This window comes from Rhinopithecus bieti, unplaced genomic scaffold (genome assembly GCF_001698545.2).
Source record: "Rhinopithecus bieti isolate Rb0 unplaced genomic scaffold, ASM169854v2 scaffold_48477, whole genome shotgun sequence".
In the NCBI taxonomy this organism is placed as follows: Eukaryota; Metazoa; Chordata; class Mammalia; order Primates; family Cercopithecidae; genus Rhinopithecus; species Rhinopithecus bieti.
Genome location: NW_016819110.1, coordinates 173,932 through 193,374, shown reverse-complemented (window position 1 = coordinate 193,374; position 19,443 = coordinate 173,932). Strand labels below are relative to the sequence as shown.

At 39.4% G+C, this 19,443-nt stretch overlaps 1 protein-coding gene across 1 annotated transcript; it reads right to left on the bottom strand.

Annotated features, from left to right (window-relative positions):
• Window positions 1–2,617: 2,617 nt before the first annotated feature.
• Window positions 2,618–17,041, bottom strand: LOC108519340 (serine/threonine-protein kinase Nek5). Its single transcript, XM_017858268.1, has 2 exons — window positions 16,422–17,041; window positions 2,618–3,153 (listed from the first exon to the last, which is right to left on the bottom strand). The coding sequence occupies exons 1-2, from the start codon at window positions 16,598–16,600 to the stop codon at window positions 2,883–2,885; spliced, it is 450 nt and encodes a 149-aa protein (XP_017713757.1). The 5' UTR covers window positions 16,601–17,041; the 3' UTR covers window positions 2,618–2,882.
• Between the last annotated feature and the right edge of the window lie 2,402 nt (window positions 17,042–19,443).

Here is a 19,443-nt window from a genome sequence, read left to right as displayed (position 1 = left end):
TGCAAATGTTACTAGACACGCAGGAGGTCAAAGTGTTGATACACTTATTGCTACTATTTACAGAATGATCAATTTGATAGCTATCATACATGGCTAGCAAGAGGCTGATTTTTCTAAGAAAAAAATTTTAATGCATACAGGTCTGATAAACAGTTTCAGTTTAACAGATGAGGCCAAGGCTAAAGCCAGAGCAAAGTAATAAGAGCCATGCCTCAGGAACATGATTTAGCTAATTGTGTGTGTAAAATGGGTAAGGTCTAGAATTAGGGACTAAAACCAGTTGAAAATGTTGCAGATATGTATACTTATCACAGTGAATACTTCCAATTTACAGCAAAGAATTCAAAATTGCTGAGTAAAGCTTGGTGACTATTACCTAAAATAGACTTTAGCCAAGCATCTTGTCATGGGAGCAAACCCAGTAACCTGACATGCTTAACCATTTTTTTTTTTTTTTTTTTTTTTTTTTTTTTTTGAGGACAGGGTCTTACTCTGTCACTCAGGTGGATTGCAGTGATGCGATCACGGATTATGCTTAATAGGCCTCAACTCCCAGCTGGTGAAGCTAAAGTGATTCTCCCACCTCAGCCTCCTGAATAGCTGGGACCAGGAGGTGGACACCAACACACCAGCTTTTTTTTTTTTTTTTTGGTGAGGGGCAGTTGAAGATGGGTGTTTCCCTATCTTGCCCAGGCTGGTCTTGAACTCCTGGGCTCAAGCGATCCTCCTGCCTCAGCCTCTCAAAGTGTTGAGATTACAGGCGTGAGCCACCACACCTGGCCTGTTCATTTACCAACCTTAAACATTTTTTTTTTTTTTTTTTTTTGCACTTAATTAACTTGTTTGGATGTTTGAAGTTTTTAGGGATCATGTTTCATTTCCCTTGCTTTCAAATACTGTTCAGAAAAAGGATTACATGAAGTCACTAGCAGTTTTACTATGTCTGAACTAGTCCTGACAGTAAATAAACATATGCACACCCTGAGCACCAAAACAGTTGGAGAATTAATGATACTCCAATCTCTCAGGCCATGTGTCAGCTGGAAACTAACACAATAGTGAGAACATTTTAAATACAGCCTCATGATGTGAACAAACAGCATTCTCCCTAAAAGAGTAGACTGTAACTCTACATCAAGTTGAAAGAACAGTCAGACATCAGGAAACAGTCACAAAAAACTGAACATAGCTCAGGTGACTCCTACGACGTGCATTCTCCACATTTAATGAAAATTATATGAAATGTAAATAGTAAACAGACCTTAGAAATCATCTGACAAACCTTACCTCATCTTTGTTTTCTCAGTTTAACAGTGTATCAGTGAGACATTTTACTTTTATTGTAGAGCACATATTTCAGGCAGAATTCTACCATCCTGAAATATAACCACCCTCTCCTTCCTAAGCCCAGACATACTCCTTAATATTTAAATAAACATCTGTTAAGCTCCAGGCCATGTTCAACGTTGGAATTGTTATGATCAATTAAAAAAAAGTTAGTTTTCCTACACCAAACAGCTTACAGTCCTAATGAGGAAATGTTTTAGCATTTATTAATTCAAGAAAGATTTCTGGCACTGTGCTAATAACTGTATATGAAAAGATCATTGTAAGATATAAAGACCAGATATAGTCCCTGCCCTTAACCTATACACTTGAAACTATTAGAAACCAATCCAGTAAGACAAAATGGTCATGGTCATTTAGTGCATAATTAACACACCATGCCTTATTCTTCTTGCTCAATTGCCTTATTCCTGTGTCAACATCAGCTTCAAAAAAGTGTATTCAATACAAGAAATTTCAAAATCACAGTTTTATAAAATAGCAGATTATGTTAAATGAATGAACCTGTATATTGTATTTGTTTTCTATTGCTGTCCTAACAAATTATCACAAACTTAGTTAACACAAATTTATTATCTTAACAGTTTTGCAGGTCAGAAGTGTGAAATTGATCTCACTAGGCTAAAATTAACATGTTCGCAGGGCTGTATTCCTTCTGGAGGCTCTAGGGAAGATCCATTTCTTCGCCTTTTCCAGATTCCAGAGGCTGTCTGAATTCTTAGTTTGTAGACTTGTCCTCCATCTTCAAAGCCAGCAACATCAGGCTGAGTCCTTTTCATGCTGCCATATCTCTGGTTTTCTCTTTTGCCTTCCTCTTCCACTTGTAAGGACCCTTCTGATTACACTGCACCCACGTGGATAAACCAAGATAACCTCCCTATTTTAAGGTCAGCTGATGAGCAAACAATTTCACTTGCAACCTTAATTCTCCTTTGCTGTATTCACAAACTGGGGATTAGGACGGGACATGTTTTAGAGGAAGTGTTGAGCCACATTACTCTGCCTACCACATACATTAGCTGAAATATATTTATTTATTTATTTATTTATTTATTTATTTATTTAGAGACAGAGTTTTGCTCTTGTTGCCCAGGCTGGAGTGCAATGGCGCAATCTCGGCTCACTTGCAACTTCCATCTCCTGGGTTCAAGTGATTCTCTTGCCTCAGCCTCCCAAGTAACTGGGATTACAGGCACGCGCCACCACGCCCGGCTAATTTTGTATTTTTAGTAGAGACAGAGTTTCACCATGTTAGTTGGGCTGGTCTCAAACTCCTGACCTCATGATCTGCCCACCTTCGCCTCCCAAAGTGATGGGATTGCCCAGCCTAAGATTTCTTAATAGAAACTTTAAAGTAAAAATATTAATGTCTATATTCAAAAGTTAGTTCTACTTCCTAAATTGAAAGAAAAATAAATCCTTGAGATTACTAGAAAACCCTTACAGTAAATGAGCATTTATGACTTGTACCCAAATAAATACTATAGGTAATAGACACTAGACACTAACTTATTACTTAAGAAAAAGTACAATAATCACACTTGTATATTTTGACTAGTTGTTGATGTTCCTTGGTCTTCATCTGTAATACAAATGTGGTCATTAGATGTAGTAGAAATATTCTCCAAGCCTTCACTTAATTCTTCAGATGTCTGCATACTTATCCCCTGTCTTTCACTTGACTTTCCAGAGTCCTTAGAGGCACTGGAGGCCTCTCCTGTTTTTTCTTCCTTTTTGAAAGTAGCAAGTTTTTTTAAGGATTCTACTACTTCATCTCTCAACTCATCTTCAGATTCTTCAAAATTTCTGAAATAATAAGCACTAAAAATCAGCGTTATGATATGAAAGCACTGAAGAATACATGTAAAAACTCATTTCCCTTTTCTCCATTCCCAGTTGAGCAATATAAAAGTTGCATTTTCACCCAGGTTTTTCTAAGCATGATAAACAACTAATGTTGGGAGAATCCATCTTCTGTTGAGTTGTACATTGTGTTAAACACCCTTTATTATATTTATTAACTTCCATCATCTAATGTTTACGAGGAGAGGAAGAGAATTAAAAAAAAAAAAAAAATTGCCATACATCGGGCCCTTACTATATGCCCATCACTATCCTAGGGCACTTATACCATATTTCACTTAATACTAACAACATTTTGAGGTAGACATTATCACCAAATCATAAGAAGCTGAGGCTCAGAGAGGTTAAAAAAATGGGTTGAAGGTGTCACCACTACTGATTCATAGAACCAGGAATTAAAACTGTGTCTAAGACTGCAACATTGATATTTTTAGAAAGGAAAGGGAATAGATCAATAAGAATCTGCACCAACCTAAATTAAACCTAAAAGTAACTGCACCAACCTAATATTTAAGTAGCAAGTGTGAGGTCAGGAGTTTGAGACCAGCCTGGCCAACATGGCAAAACCCCCTCTCTACTAAAAATACAAAAAATTAGGCATGGCGGTGCACATTTGTAGTTCCAGCTACTCAGGAGGCTGAGGCAGGAGAATCACTTGAACACAGGAGGCGGAAGTTGCAGTGAACCGAAATCGCACCACTGCACTCCAGCCTGGGAGACAGAGCGAGATTCCATCTCAAAACAAAACAAAACAAAAAAAGTGGCAAGTGGCAAGTGGAGGCGATTGAGAAGGAGCTGGTAAGAGCCAAGAAGATGTGTATCGTGGAAGCCAAGGGAGTAGCCAAATAGATGAGGACTGAGAAATGATTATTTGACTTGTCAATTTCAAAGTAATAGATGACTGTTGAAAGAATATTTCAGAGGAGTGCCACACAGCAGGAGCCAATGTACAGTGGGTCAAGAAAGCAATGGAGGTTAACAAAGTGGTGACAGGTGGGGACTACAGGCGAGCACCACCATGCCCAGGTTTTTGATTTTTAGCAGTTAGGAGGTCTCACTGTGTTGCCCAAGCTGGTCATAAACTCCTGTGTCCAAACAATCTTCCCTCCTCAGCCTCTCAAAGTGCTGGGAGAGCTACTTAGGAGGCTGATGCAGGAGGATTGCTTGAGCCCAGGAGTATACGGTTGTAATGAGCTATGATCATGCCACTGCACTCCAGCCTGGGCATCAGAGCAAGACACTGATACACTGGGAAGGAAGTGGACCAGGCTTCGGATTGCCAGTCATCACGGAGGACCCCACTAAAACTGGAGACCATATATTTGGGTGGACCAGTAAGTGCAGCTTGTACTTACTGTTACCATTCCTGAGACATGTGCTTTACACTTTCCTTTGTCTTTGTTCCTCTACTAAACTATGCTGTGTCTAGGTATAAATTTCTTTTCATTGTTGCTGCTTGATAATTGTCTTATTTCCCAGATATGATGATTCCTGGCTTTGAATAATTATAGAAAGTTCACAGCTGGAATTGATTTGCATATTGTTTTCTCATATTCTTTTCTTCTGGAACTCCTTTTCATATACATTTGACTTCATGCCTCTTAACTTCTCTGTCACATTTTCTATCATGTTTTTCCTTAGACCTATCTTCCAGTTACTAACCCCTTCATTACCTGTATCTATTCTGTTTTTTAAACCATCAGTTGAATTTTAATTTCTATTCACAGATTTTTTTTCAACTTCCAGAAGTTCTAGTTAATTATAAAAATTTTTGCTATGGTCTGAATGTTTGTGCCCCTGTTCCCAATTCAGGTGTTGAAACCTAATCCTCAAAGTGATAGTATTAAGGGGTGGAGCCTTTAGGTGATTAGGTCATGAGAGCCCAGCCCTCATGAATGGGATTAGTGCCCTTATAAAAGAGGCCCCAAGGAAGCTTGTTCGCTCCTTCCAACAAGTGAGGACACAGCTAGCAGGTGCTGTGTATGGGGCTGAAAGCTAGCTCTTACCAGACACCAAATCTACTGGGCACTTTTTTTTCGAGAGAAGTCTCGCTTTTGTCCCCCAGGCTTGAGTGCAATGGCTGGATCTCGACTCACTGCAACCTCCGCCTGCCAGTTTCAAACGATTCTCCTGCCTCTGCCTCCCAAGTAGCTAGGATTAAGGCACCTGCCACCATGCCCAGCTAATTTTTGTATTTTTTAGTAGAGACGGGGTTTCACTGTGTTGGCCAGGCTGGTCTCAAACTCCTGACCTCAGGTGATCCGCCCGCCTCGGCCTCCCAAAGTGCTGGGATTACAGGCGTGAGCCACTGCGCCCAGCCTCTACTGGCACCTTGATCTTGGACTTCCTAGCCTCTAGAACTAGGAGTGTATTTCTGACATTTTTGTTAACTCGTCTAAGGTACTGTGTTAGAGTAGCCCAAACAGGCTAAGAGAATCTTCCTGCTCTTTACTGAGGGACTATATTTTTCTTATGTTTGGATTCCTCAATTTAATTAAACTAAATAATTTTAAATATACAATAATATAGTCTTCCTAAGATAATTATATTATCTGAAATTCTTTATGGTCTAATCAGCATTTGTTCTATTTGCAGTCTCTCATAGTGGAGTCTGTTTTTAAATGTTCAATTGTAAGTTCATCTTCACCAATGCTTTAGTGAAAAAATCCAACATTTATCCCTCCAGAGTGTCTTATATTTACTTCTAAAAATCCCAGGAGTATTACCACCCCTTAATGTTAATTTTAGTGTTAATTTCTCAACACGGATGTTTCCGGCACATACCAGTATTGTAATTCAAGCTCCAAACACAAGTGAAGCCAAATCTATGGTTATAAATGTCTTAGGGGGGTTTTTCTTTCAGAGATTGGGCTAAAACAGACCAGCCACATTACTGGTATTTTTTTTCGAGACCACACTTGCTCTTCGAGGGTCCCAGCTAGCAAAAATGGAGGGGACCCAAGGAAGAAGACCCTGTTAGATATTTAGGAGGTACACAGGAAGAGGAAGGAAATGAAGAAAAAGCAATTTTCAACCCTCCAAAACGAAAGAAGCCCACAAACTAAAATTCTAACACCTGAATAAATCTAATGGTAAGACAGATGGCATAAAATTAATAAAAGAAAAAAATTGAACCATGAAATAACTCCAGAGGAAATTATTTTTTATAGAGGATTTTGATAAGTCTCCTAAAGTAAGTATGCCCAAAAAGATAAACTAAAGCAAAGCATTTATTTAAAATTTTTAATTATGAGAAATCATTATGCATTAGTGAAACAAGACTATATAAATATAAGAAAAAATAATTATCTTGGGCATGAAATGTATAATCATTTAAATTAAAAAGTCAATAGATGGTACCCAGATAGGCTTAGAAAACAGTATTCAAGGATTCATCCACGCCTGTAATCCCAGTACTTTGGGAGGCTGAGGCAGGTGGATCACCTGAGGTCAGGAGTTCGAGACCAGCCTGGCCAACATGGTGAAACCCCGTCTCTGCTAAAATACAAAATTAGCTGGGTGTGGTGGCACATGCCTATAATCCCAGTTACTCGGGAGGCTGAGGCAGGAGAATCATTTGAACCCGGGAGATGGAGGTTTCAGTGAGCCAAGATCATACCACTACACTCCAGCCTGGGTGACAAGAGTGAAACTGTCTCAAAAAAAAAAAAAAAAAAAAAAAAAAAAAAAAAAAAAAATTCACCTGGAAAGGAACAAAGAAGAGAATAAAAAATATGAAAGTACAATTAGGTACTATTGGAGATAATTGAGAAGATAAAAAATACATCTAATATCTAATTGGAGGATCAAAATGGAGGCAATAAGAAAAGCAAATATTAAAATTTTCCAGGACTAAAGAAAGTCATGTGTTCTTAAAAGAAAGTGAAGCAAGCAGGATAAAAGACATTTTTAGACCTAGACACACCATAGTGAAACATAAGAATGTAAGGAATTTTTAAAAATTATAAAGGTATCGCCGGGCGCGGTGGCTCAAGCCTGTAATCCCAGCACTTTGGGAGGCCGAGACGGGCGGATCACGAGGTCAGGAGATCGAGACCATCCTGGCTAACACGGTGAAACCCCATCTCTACTAAAAAATACAAAAAACTAGCCGGGGAGGTGGCGGGCGCCTGTAGTCCCAGCTACTCGGGAGGCTGAGGCAGGAGAATGGCGTAAACCCAGGAGGCGGAGCTTGCAGTGAGCTGAGATCTGGCCACTGCACTCCAGCCAGGGTGGCAGAGCGAGACTCCGTCTCAAAAAAAAAAAAAATTATAAAGGTATCAGGGAGAAAGTTAGTATCCCTATAAAGGAAAAACAATGAGATGATAATTGATTTGTCATCAACAATAATAGAAGCCAGGAGAAAACAGTTGTCAACCTAAAATTATATGCCCAGCAAAATTACTACTAAAGACTGAAGGCAAAACAAAAACAATCTTTGATATGAAAATAATAAGAAAGTTTACTACTCACTGACATATCATAAATAATTACTAAAGAATATACATCAACAAGAAAAAAACTGAAATCAGAGGGAAAGCATGGGATAGAAAAAAATGGCAAGTTCAGAAAAATGATAAACTAAATTGGCAAAGTGAGTTACATTTGAGAACATGCATATATTAATACATATAATATTTTTGTTTGAAAAAAGGTAAAATTGGATGAAATGATTTGATGTCTGAGACTTAAAGTATTCCACACTTACAAAAAAGGGGGGGGGGGGGACATAAAGACAGAAAAGAATGTTGACAATTGTTGAAGCTAGATGATGGATACATGAGGGTTCATTATGCTGTTCTCTACTTGGACTATAAATGTTTGAAATTTTTAATAATAAGCTTTTTAAGTAAAATTATAATTCTATATAAAAATATCAGAATAACAGGGTTTTGTGGTTATTTAAATTGTGCTTTTCATATTTGGGAGGAAGGAAGGAATACTGAGCAACTTTTGAATTTGTTAGATCAATTTGTAGGTAGTGTGTAAAAGCTAACCATTAAAAGATTAGAATTATAATCTGTATCTTCAAAATTATTATAGAGGGGAAAAAGTAATATAGAAAAGTTTGTCACCCAACAAAAGGCTAGGAAAGAAGGGTAAAAAAGAAATGAGAAAAGATAAAAAATAGAAAACCAAAATGGTATGGTAGAGTGAAATCCAAATTTGTCAACAATTATAATAAATTTTACTAAATTAACATTAAAAGACATTTTCACATGACAAGGAACCCATAAACCAACTACATACATTTTATAAGAAATACAGCATAACAAAATCCACAAAGAAATGATGAAAATAAAAGAATAGTAAAATACATAGTATAAAAGGACGGGCGGATCACAAGGTCTGGAGATCGAGACCATCCTGGCTAACACGGTGAAACCCCGTCTCTACTAAAAATACAAAACTAGCCGGGCGAGGTGGCGGGCGCCTGTAGTCCCAGCTACTCGGGAGGCTGAGGCAGGAGAATGGCGTAAACCCGGGAGGCGGAGCTTGCAGTGAGCTGAGATCTGGCCACTGCACTCCAGTCCGGGCAACAGAGCGAGACTCCGCCTCAAAAAAAAAAAAAAGGAAGTTGGAATAATAATATCTGTATCGGACCAAACAGAATTTAATGCAAACAGCATTAATAGGAACAAAAAGTGAAAATGTAGAAAAGGGACACTTTACAAATTGATATAACAATCATAAATTAGAACACAGCTTCTACATATTTAAAGTATAATGAAAAGGAGAGCAAATTATGAGAAATCACCAAAACCACAAACACAGTTGAAGATTTCAATGTATCTCTATTAGGAAGTGATGTTTTGTTTTAAAAAAGGCTATAGAACATGTTAACAAAAAATGTTTAAGCTTGATATAATAATTACATATAACATATATACTCCCCAAATAGTAAGAATATGCATTTGTAACAGGCATAAAATTGACCCTGTGCTCAATAGTAAAAGAGTACAATAAACCTTTAAAATCACTAAAATTCAGATGATAGTCCCTGTCCCAAGTACAAATAAATTAGAAATCCAGATTTTTTTTAAAAAGTGATTAAGGCCGGGTGTACTGGCTCATGCCTATAATCCCAGCCCTTTGGGAGGCTGAGGTGGGTGAATCACAAGGTCAGGAGTTCAAGCCCAACCTGGCCAAGATAGTGAAATCCTATCTCTACTAAAAATACAAAAAGTAGTACGGCATGGTGGCAGGTGCCTGTAATCCTAGCTACTCGGGAGGCTGAGGCAGAGAATTGGCTTGAACCCCAGAGGCAGAGGTAGCAGTGAGCTGCACTCCAGCCTGGGTAACAGAGCAAGACTCCATCTCAAAAAAAAAAAAGAAAAAAAAGTGATTAAAAAAATACATTAGTCAGAAATTTCAAACTTGAATCATACCATTAAGAAAATGAACACAAATACCCCGACGGTGAGAAAATGTTAGCAAAGCAGATATCTGACACAAGAACTAGTAGCAAAGATATATACACAATTTTAAAATTATAAAGACACCACTTCACACCTACTAGATGGGTTAAAAATGTTAAAACTGACCATACCAAGTGCTGGTAAGGATGTTGGACAACTGGAACTCTTACACACTGTTCACAGGAATGTGAAATAGAATAACCACTTTGGAAAACAGTTTGGTAATTTCTTAAAAAGTTAAACATTTACCAACTGTGATGGTTAATACTGTCAACTTGATTGAAGGATTCAAAGTATTGATCCTGGGTGTGTCTGTGAGGGTGTTGCCAAAGGAGATTAACATTTGAGTCAGTGGGCTGGGAAAGGCAGACCTACTCTTAATCTGTGTGGGCAAAATCTGTTCAGCTGCTAGCACGGCTAGAATATAAGCAGGCAGAAAAATGTGAAAAGAGACACTGGCCTAGCTTCCCAGCCTACAGCTTTCTCCCATGCTGGATGCTTCCTGCCCTCGAACATCGGACTCCAAGTTCTTTGGTTTTGAACTCAGACTGGCTCTCCTTTCTCCTCAGCCTGCAGACGGCCTATTGTGGGACCCTGTGATTGTGTGAGTTATACTTAATAAACTCCCCTTAATATTACATTAATTCTGTCCCTCTAGAGAAGTATATTGCATTACTTCTGTCCCTCTAGAGAACCCTAATACACCAACCATACAACTCCGCCATTCCACTCCTAGGTATTTGCCCACAAGAAATGAAAATTTATGTTCACATAAAGACATATACACAAATATTCATAGCCAAAATCTGGAAACAACATAAATGTCCACCAACAGGTGAATCTACAAACAAATTGTGGTATATCTACACAATGGGATACTTCTTAGCAATAAAAAGGAAACGAACTATCAATATATACAACAATATGAATGAGTCTCAAAATTATTCTCAAACAGTAGAATTTCTAGGCAATTTAAGGGTACTGTTTCTCAGTAGTCTAAGCCAAAGCCCAAAAGAGAGAAGGGCCTATATCAAAGGGTCTGGCTTTTATCTAACGAAGTGACTCCCAATAAGAGTTGCAGAGACCTAGCCGGGTGCGGTGGCTCAAGCCTGTAATCCCAGCACTTTGGGAGGCCGAGACGGGCGGATCATGAGGTCAGGAGATCGAGACCATCCTGGCTAATACGGTGAAACCCTGTCTCTACTCAAAATACAAAAAACTAGCCGGGTGAGGTGGCGGGCACCTGTAGTCCCAGCTACTCGGGAGGCTGAGGCAGGAGAATGGCGTAAACCCAGGAGGCGGAGCTTCCAGTGAGCTGAGATCCGGCCACTGCACTCCAGCCTGGGCAACAGAGTGAGACTCTGTCTCAAAAAAAAAAAAAGAAAAAAAAGAGTTGCAGAGACCTCTAAGATTTCTGAAAGAAATATATATATAGAAGCATAACCAGTTGGACAGAAAGGGACACAGACAGAAATGAAAAGAGGCCTTTGGGTTCCAAAATTCTGCTAGCAAGGAGGCTAAGAAAAAATCCTTCTTTTCCTACTTTCTTTGCTAGACTAGGTGATTCTAATGTTCATATGGAAAAATAAGCAAAACAAGCCTGAAAATTCTGAAAAAGAGTATTTAGGGGACATAGCCCCCCAAAATAAACTATATTATAAACAACGTGTTTATAAATCAATAATTAGACTAGAAAGAATAGGAATTAAATGCAAATACATATAAAAATATACCGTAACCGCAGCATTTCAAATTAGAATCAAAAATCTTTTTTTTTTTTTTTTTAGATGGAGTCTCTCTGTCCCCTAGGCTAAGTGCAGTGGTGCGATCTTGGCTCACTGCAAGCTCCGCCTCCCGGGTTCAGGTCATTCTCCTGCCTCAGCCTCCCGAGTAGCTGGAACTACAGGCGCCCGCCACCACACCCGGCTAATGTTTTTGTATTTTTAGTAGAGATGGGGTTTCACCGTGTTAGCCAGGATGGTCTTGATCTCCTGACCTTGTGATCCACCTTCCTTGGCTTCCCAAAGTGCTGGGATTACAGGCGTGAGCCACCACGCCCAGCCAGAATCAAAAACCTTTTTAAAGTAAATGGTGCTGGAGTGAGGAGTTAATTTGGGGGAACAAAAAAAAGTTGGGGGGGCTGGGGCCGGGTGGCTCACGCCCTTTAATATAATCCCCAGCTCCCAGCACTTTGGGAGGCTGAGGCGGGTGGATCATGAGATCAGGAGATCAAGACTATCCTGGCTAACATGGTGAAACCCCGCTCTACTAAAAATACAAAAAAAATATTTTTTGTATTTCCGGGCGAGGTGGCGGGCGCCTGTAGTCCCAGCTACTCGTGAGGCTTCGGCAGGAGAGTGGAGTGAACCCGGGAGGCAGAGCTTGCAGTGAGCCGAGATTGTGCCACTGCACTCCAGCCTGGGCAACAGAGCAAGACTCGGTCTCAAAAAAAAAAAAAAATTGGGGCCTGCACGGTAGCTCAAGCCTGTAATCCCAGCACTTTGGGAGGCTGAGGCGGGTGGATCACAAGGTCAGGGGTTCGAGACCAGCCTGACCAACATGGTGCTACTCCGTCTCTACTAAAAATACAAAAATTAGCCAGCCATGGTGGCATGCACCTATAATCCCAGCTACTCAGGAGGCTGAGACAGGAGAATTGCTTGAACCCAGGAGGCAGAGGTTGCAGTGAGTCAATATTGTGCCACTGCGCTCCACTCTGGGCAGCAGAGCGAGACTCCATCTCAAAAAAAAAAAAAAAAAATTGGATCCATACTTTGTAGTAACATGGATGTAACATGAATAAAGTTAAAGAGGAATAAAATATTTTACTATCGAGAAAAGTAAATAATAAATATACTTTTAAAATCCTGGGATTGACAAGGCACAGTGGCTCATGCCTGCAATCCCAACCCCTTGGGGGGGCCAAGGCATGAAAATCACTTGAGTCTAGGAGTTCAGACCAGCCTGGGCAACACAGCAAGACCCTGTCTCTACCAAAAAACAAAAAAATTAGCTGGGCATGGTGGTGCATGCCTATAGTCCCAGCTACTCAGGAGGCTGAGGTAGGAGGATCACTTGAGCCCAGGAATTCAAGGTTACAGTGAGCCATGATTGGGTCACTGCATTCCAGCCTGGGGAACAAAGTAAGATCCTGTATGTTAAAAAGAAGAAAGAAAAGAAAAGAAAAGGGAAGAGAAGAGAAGAGAAGAGAAGAGAAGAGAAGAGAAGAGAAGAGAGAGAAAAATAAAGAGTTCAAGACCAGTCTGGGCAATATGGTGAAACCTCATCTCTACAAAAAATAAAAAATAAAATAATTAGCCAGCCATAGTGAAACATGCCTGTAGTCCCAGCTACTCAGCAGGCTGAAGTGGGAAGTTAGTTTGAGCCCAGGGAGTCGAGGCTGCAGTGAGGTGCGATCACGCCACTGCACTCCAACCTGGGAAATAGAGGGACACCCTGTCTCAAAAAAAAAAAAAAAAAAAATCCTAGACTCTTTGTTTTATAAAATAATTGATAAATCTAACTAAATAAAATAACATGGCACAAGTCACCATAAACAAAATAAAAGGCAAAAACTAAGCAAAATATTTTTGAATCATGGTACAGATAAAAGACTAATTTCCCTAAACTGCAGAAAGTTCCCAAATCAATACAGTGTTAATATCTAAATTTTTTAAATGGCCCATGAACGAATTTTCCTGAAAGAAGAAATAAAGATGGCTCTTTAGCATATGGAAAGATAACCTCACTCATAAAAGAAATGCTAATTAAAACTATCATGAACTGACTTTTTTTAACCTATCAATTATCCAATAATCCAAAAATCTAACAACACACTGAGCAAGAGAATGGGGAAATAGACACTTCTATACACTGATGTTAATAGGTGTGAACGACAATTTTATGATATCCAGTTTACAAATGTACATGCTCTATGACCCAATACTTTTTGTTCTGGAAATTTAAACTATACTAGTTTTTGAAACAATAATATGTATTAAACATAATACTGTTAAACGAAAAAAAGGCAAATTACAGGACAGTGCACTATGGAACCATTTATATAAAAAGATACATTTACACAAGAAATATATTTTTGCTTATATTTGTATGGAATTCCTCTGGAGAATTATACACAAGAAGCAGATTAGATTGGTTGACTGTAGGTAGGAGGACTGTGTAGCTGATATAAAGAGGTAGGTAGTAGGAAGACTGAAAAGGGTCTACTTAAAAAATGTGATATGTATTTTAAAAGTAAGTTATGGGCCAAGTACAGTGGCTCATGATGTAATCCCAGCATTTGGCTCACAGTTTACTTCATGGGAGGCCCAAGTGGGAGGATCACTTGAGGCCAGGAGTTCAAGATGAGCCTGGGCAACACAGCAAGACCCCATCTCTACAAAAAACAAAAAAATTAGCTGGCCATGGTGGCATGCTACACCTGTAGTCTCAGCTATTCTGGAGGCTGAGGCAAGAGGATCACTTGAGCCCAGGAGTTCAAGGCTGCAGTGAATATGATCATGCTGCCACACTCCAGCCTGGGCAACAGAGAAAGACCCTGTCTCAAAACAAATGTTAAGTAAATTATAATAAAATTTTAAAAATTCAAAGGACTCCAAAATTTATAACTAATAAGAGAGTTTAGTGAAGTTACAGGATACATCAGTAGTGTTCTATACATTAGCAGTAGCAAATTTGAAAACACAAGAGGAAAAAAGGGAGAGATTTTTTAAAGGACAGAAGATTACAGCTAGATAAGAGGAATAAATTCTAGTGTTCTACACCACTGTAGGATGACTACAGTTAATAGTAATATGGTATATAGTTTTAAATCACTAGAAGGAGGATATTAAATGCTCCCAACACAAAGAAACAATATATGTTTGAGATGATGGATATGCTAATTACCCTGAACTGACTGCTATACTTCATATGTATTGAAACATCACTGTGTACCCTATGAATATGTAAAATCATCATTTTTCAATTAAAAAAAATTAGGCAGGCACAGTGGCTCATGCCTATAATCCTAGCATTCTGGAAGGCTGAGATGGGAGGATCACTGGAGCCCAGGAGTTCGAGATCAGCCTGGGCAACACTGTGAGACGCCCATCTCTACAAAAAATAAATAAAATTAAAATACAAAAAAATCCCATTTAAAATACCACCAACAACAAAATTAAGTGGTTCCTATGCCATAAAGAAAATTATAAAAATATTTAAAAATACAAAGAAAAGAGAGACATAAATCGAGAGCTATACTATATTTATGGATGTTAAGATTCATAATCACATCAGTGCATGAATGGATAAAGAAAATGTGGTATGTATACAGGATGGAATACTATTCAGCCTTTAAAAAGAAGGAAATTCTGGCATTTGTGACAACATGGATGAACCTGGAGGGCATTCTGCCAAGTGAAATAAGTCAGACCAGAAAGACAAACACCATATGAGCTCACTAACATGTGGAATCGAAAACAATTAAACTCATAGAAGCAGAGAGTAGAATGGTGGTTTCTAGGGAGAAGGTGGAAGGGAAAGCCAGGAGATGTTGGTCAAAGAGTACAGAACTTCACTTAGGTGGAATAATTTCAGAAGATCTACGGTACAGCATGGTGACTATAGTTAATAACAATTTATTGTATACTTGAAAATTGCTGAGAGTAGATTTTAAGTGCTCTCACCACAAATAAACAATAAGCATGTGAGGTAATGCATATATTTATTAGCTTGATTTAGCTATTTTTATTCCACAATGTGTACATATTTCAAAACATCATGTTGTATACCATAAGTATATATTAATACAATTTTTATTTGCCAATTAAAATAATTTTAGGCCAAGTGCAGTGGCTCACACCTGTAATCCCAGCACTTTTGGTGGCCAAGGTGCGAGGACAACTTGAAGCTGGAGTTCAAGACCAGCCTGCACAACATAACAAGACCTCATCTCTACAAAAAATAAAAAACATTAGCTGGGCATGGTGGCATGTGCCTGTGGTCCCAGCTACTTAGGAAGCTGAGGTGGGAGGATTCCTTTGAGCCCAGGAGTTCGAGGCTGCAGTGAGCTGTGATTGTGCCACCACACTCCAGCCTGGGCAACAGAGTGAGACTCTGTCTCAAATAATAATAACAATAATTTTAAAAGATTCATAATCCCAAATATGCCAATTCCCATAATTTAATCAATAAATAAAATGTCATTCCCACCAAAATCCCAACAAAGTTTCTCACACTTTGTAAGAGAATGCAAAGATGTACACCAGGGGTGTCCAATCTTTTTGGCTTCCCTGGCACATTGGAAGAACTGTCTTGGGCCACACATAAAATACACTAACACTAATGATAGCTGATGAGCTAAAAAGAAAAAATTGCAAAAAATCTCATAACGTTTTAAGAAAGTTTACAAACTTGTGTTGGGCCACATTCAAAGCTGTCCTGGGCTGTGGCTTGGACAACCTTGATATACAGTGTATGATGAGGAATGGGCAACAATAGTTAAGATAATTTTGAAGAAAAAGCTGTGAAGACTAGCACAAGGTGTGAGGACTAGCCCCACCAGGTATCAGGAGGTACGATGGAAGCCACGGAAGTTAAGACAGAATATCACTGATGCCAATGTAGAAAATGATGCCGTTGGAGAAGAATGGGGAGCCCAGAACCAAACCCGTGCATTGTAAAACTTGATCTTTGTAGCTAGGTCTCAGTTGGCTCTTTTGAATGTCTCAGCAGCAGCATTTTCACTTTGTACCAGTGCTTGACTTAGGTATGGGCAAATGATCTACTTACGTATCATCCTCATCAGATCTTGGTTCTAGTTGTTCCGCATCTACTTCAATGCCAGAGACCATTTCTACCTTCCCTTCATCTTCTTCTTTGGGTAGCCATTGTTTTAATGTTCCCATTGCTAAAGAAATGACAGAGAAAGATATGAAAGCATCCCAGCCTATATACCCAATGAGGGGCATATACCAAAAACCTGATAGTGAACATCAATATAATGGTAAACTTTTTAGCCATTGCCATCAAAACAGAGAATAAGAAAGGGATGATAACACAAGCAGATAAGAAAAAGTGACAGGAATAAGGGTCAGACAGGAAGAGATAAAACACCTCCACTTTTGGGGTAGATAATTTCACTGTATTAGAAAAATTTTAAAAATCTTTGTGTTAAAAAAAGATTTACCGCAGTTAAACCACTCTTATTATCCACTGTTTCTATAATCTGAGTATCCCACCATGGTTAGGCTTCTTCGTGAATGCCTGTACGGAAAACCCAAAGCACACACACACCTTCATCTTTTTGTTTTGTTTTGTTTTGTATTGCAGGGTTCTTTTTGTTGTTGTTGTTGTTGTTTTTTTACTTAAAATGTGCTTTTCTTTCTCTCTTGGGAAAAGGACTAGACTGAAGATAGTACAATATTTCATTTCTTTTTTTTTTTTTTGAGACAGAGTCTCACTCTGTCACCCAGACTGGAGTGCAGTGGTGTGATCGGCTCACTGCAACCTCTGCCTCCCTGGTTCAAGCCATTCTCCTGCCTAAGCCTCCTGAGTAGCTGGGATTACAGGCACATGCCACCACGCCCAGCTAATTTTGTTATTTTTAGTAGAGATGGGGTTTCACCATGTTGGTGAGGCTGATTAATATTTCTTTATAGGCCGGGCGCGGTGGCTCAAGCCTGTAATCCCAGCACTTTGGGAGGCCGAGACGGGCGGATCACGAGGTCAGGGGATCGAGACCATCCTGGCTAACCTGGTGAAACCCTGTCTCTACTAAAAAATACAAAAAACTAGCCGGGCGAGGTGGCGGGCACCTGTAGTCCCAGCTACTCGGGAGGCTGAGGCAGGAGAATGGCATAAACCCGGGAGGCGGAGCTTCCAGTGAGCTGAGATCCGGCCACTGCACTCCAGCCTGGGCGACAGAGCGAGACTCCGTCTCAAAAAAAAAAAAATTTCTTTATAGCAATGCAGCACCCCCTCAACTACTCTAAGATTCTATGATTGTAAGATGTGCTTTTATTTCATATATCAATCACAAATAAAATGTTCCCAATGAAATGACATGTTTTCTTAGCCTTTAGAATTTATATTCCCTAAATATAAATCACTGATTTATATTTTATGAATATAAATTAGTATAATGCTTTTAGATTCTTCTCAGTATACATTCTTAATCCTATATCACTCTTGCACATTTATAAGAAAAATGTAAGTGAAATAAACTGGATACAATATAACAAAAATTCTTCATATCCAGTCTAACTCCTCCTATGAATTACTTTTTTTGGACATATCAAACTTTTTGGATCCTGATTCCAACAAAAACACCATAATGAATGTCAGGCCTCTGAGCCTAAGCCAAGCCATCGCATCCCCTGTGACTTGCACTATAGGCCCAGATGGCCTGAAGTAACTGAAGAATCACAAAAGACGTGCGAATGCCCCGCCTTAACTGATGACATTCCACCACAAAAGAAGTGAAAATGGCCGCTCCTTGCCTTAAGTGATAACATTATCTTGTGAAATTCCTTTTCCTGGCTCATCCTGGCTCAAAAGCTCCCCACTGAGCACCTTGTCACCCCACTCCTGCCCGCCAGAGAACAACCCCCCTTTAACTGTAATTTTCCTTTACCTACCCAAATCCTATAAAACGGCCCCACCTTTATCTCCTGTTGCTGACTGTCTTTTCGGACTCAGCCCGCCTGCACCAAGATGAAATAAACAGCCATGTTGCTCACACAAAGCCTGTTTGGTGGTCTCTTCACATGGACGTGCATGACAATGAAACAATTCAGAGACAATCAGGGACTCCTGAATTACTTTTTGAGTCCCTGATGTCCATTTTATTTTTTTTTATTTTTATTTTTTATTTTTTTTTGAGACGGAGTCTCGCTCTATCGTCTAGGCTGGAGTGCAGTGGCCGGATCTCAGCTCACTGCAAGCTCCGCCTCCCAGGTTCACGCCATTCTCCTGCCTCAGCCTCCGGAGTAGCTGGGACTACAGGCACCCGCCACCTCGCCTGGCTAGTTTTTTGTATTTTTTAGTAGAGACGGGGTTTCACGGCGTTAGCCAGGATGGTCTCGATCTCCTGACCTCGTGATCCACCTGATGTCCATTTTAAATTTAAATTTTATTTTTTCTGTATCTGAACTGTTTTCACTCACAACACTTCTGACACTAAATATGTACACATTTTTTTCCACCATGATACAAGATATAAAAAGAAATTATTTAGACTCATAGTAAGGGCAACAGAGTCCTCAGCAGAATGTCTCTTTTAACAAATAGCAGCCCCCAAATCATTTCTTCTCTAACAAAGAGCAGCCTGAAAAATTGAGCTGCAGACATGGATAAGCCAGCTGGAAGTTTGCACAGGTGGATGCTGGCAGTTGTGCCAATGGAAAAGGGCTACCTTAAAGCCAGATATGTTCAACATGGAGGCTCCATCATCCCTTTTCTTTGTCACCACATGTACAGTGAAAAACCAGGCAACATGGTACCAACCAGGTAGAGAACCCATCTGCATGATAAAAGATTAGGGTGGGGTGGCCAGCTTCTTCAAGTGCTATGCAAATGGCACACCTGGTTCAACTAGTCTTTCATGCCCTACGTAAATCAGACGCCGCCCCCTGAGGCTCATCTATAAAAATACATTTCGCTGTGGAAGCAGCAAGCCATGTTCTCCAGGACCCCTCTCTGTAGCAGACAGCTTTTCTCTTTCTTTTGAGGGAAGAGAGAGACTCTCTCTTCCCTCAAAATATATATATATATATATATTGTTTTATATTGTTTTATACTCAGAAAAGAGAAG

What these genes read in the sequence shown, in the direction of transcription:
- LOC108519340 (XM_017858268.1), bottom strand. Translation starts at nt 16,600, where the DNA reads ATGCCCCTCATTGGGTATATAGGCTGGGATGCTTTCATATCTTTCTCT. An exon ending in AGATCTGATGAGGATGATAC is followed by an intron (nt 3,154 to 16,421) that starts GTAAGTAGATCA and finishes TTATTATTTCAG; the next exon opens with AAATTTTGAAGAATCTGAAG.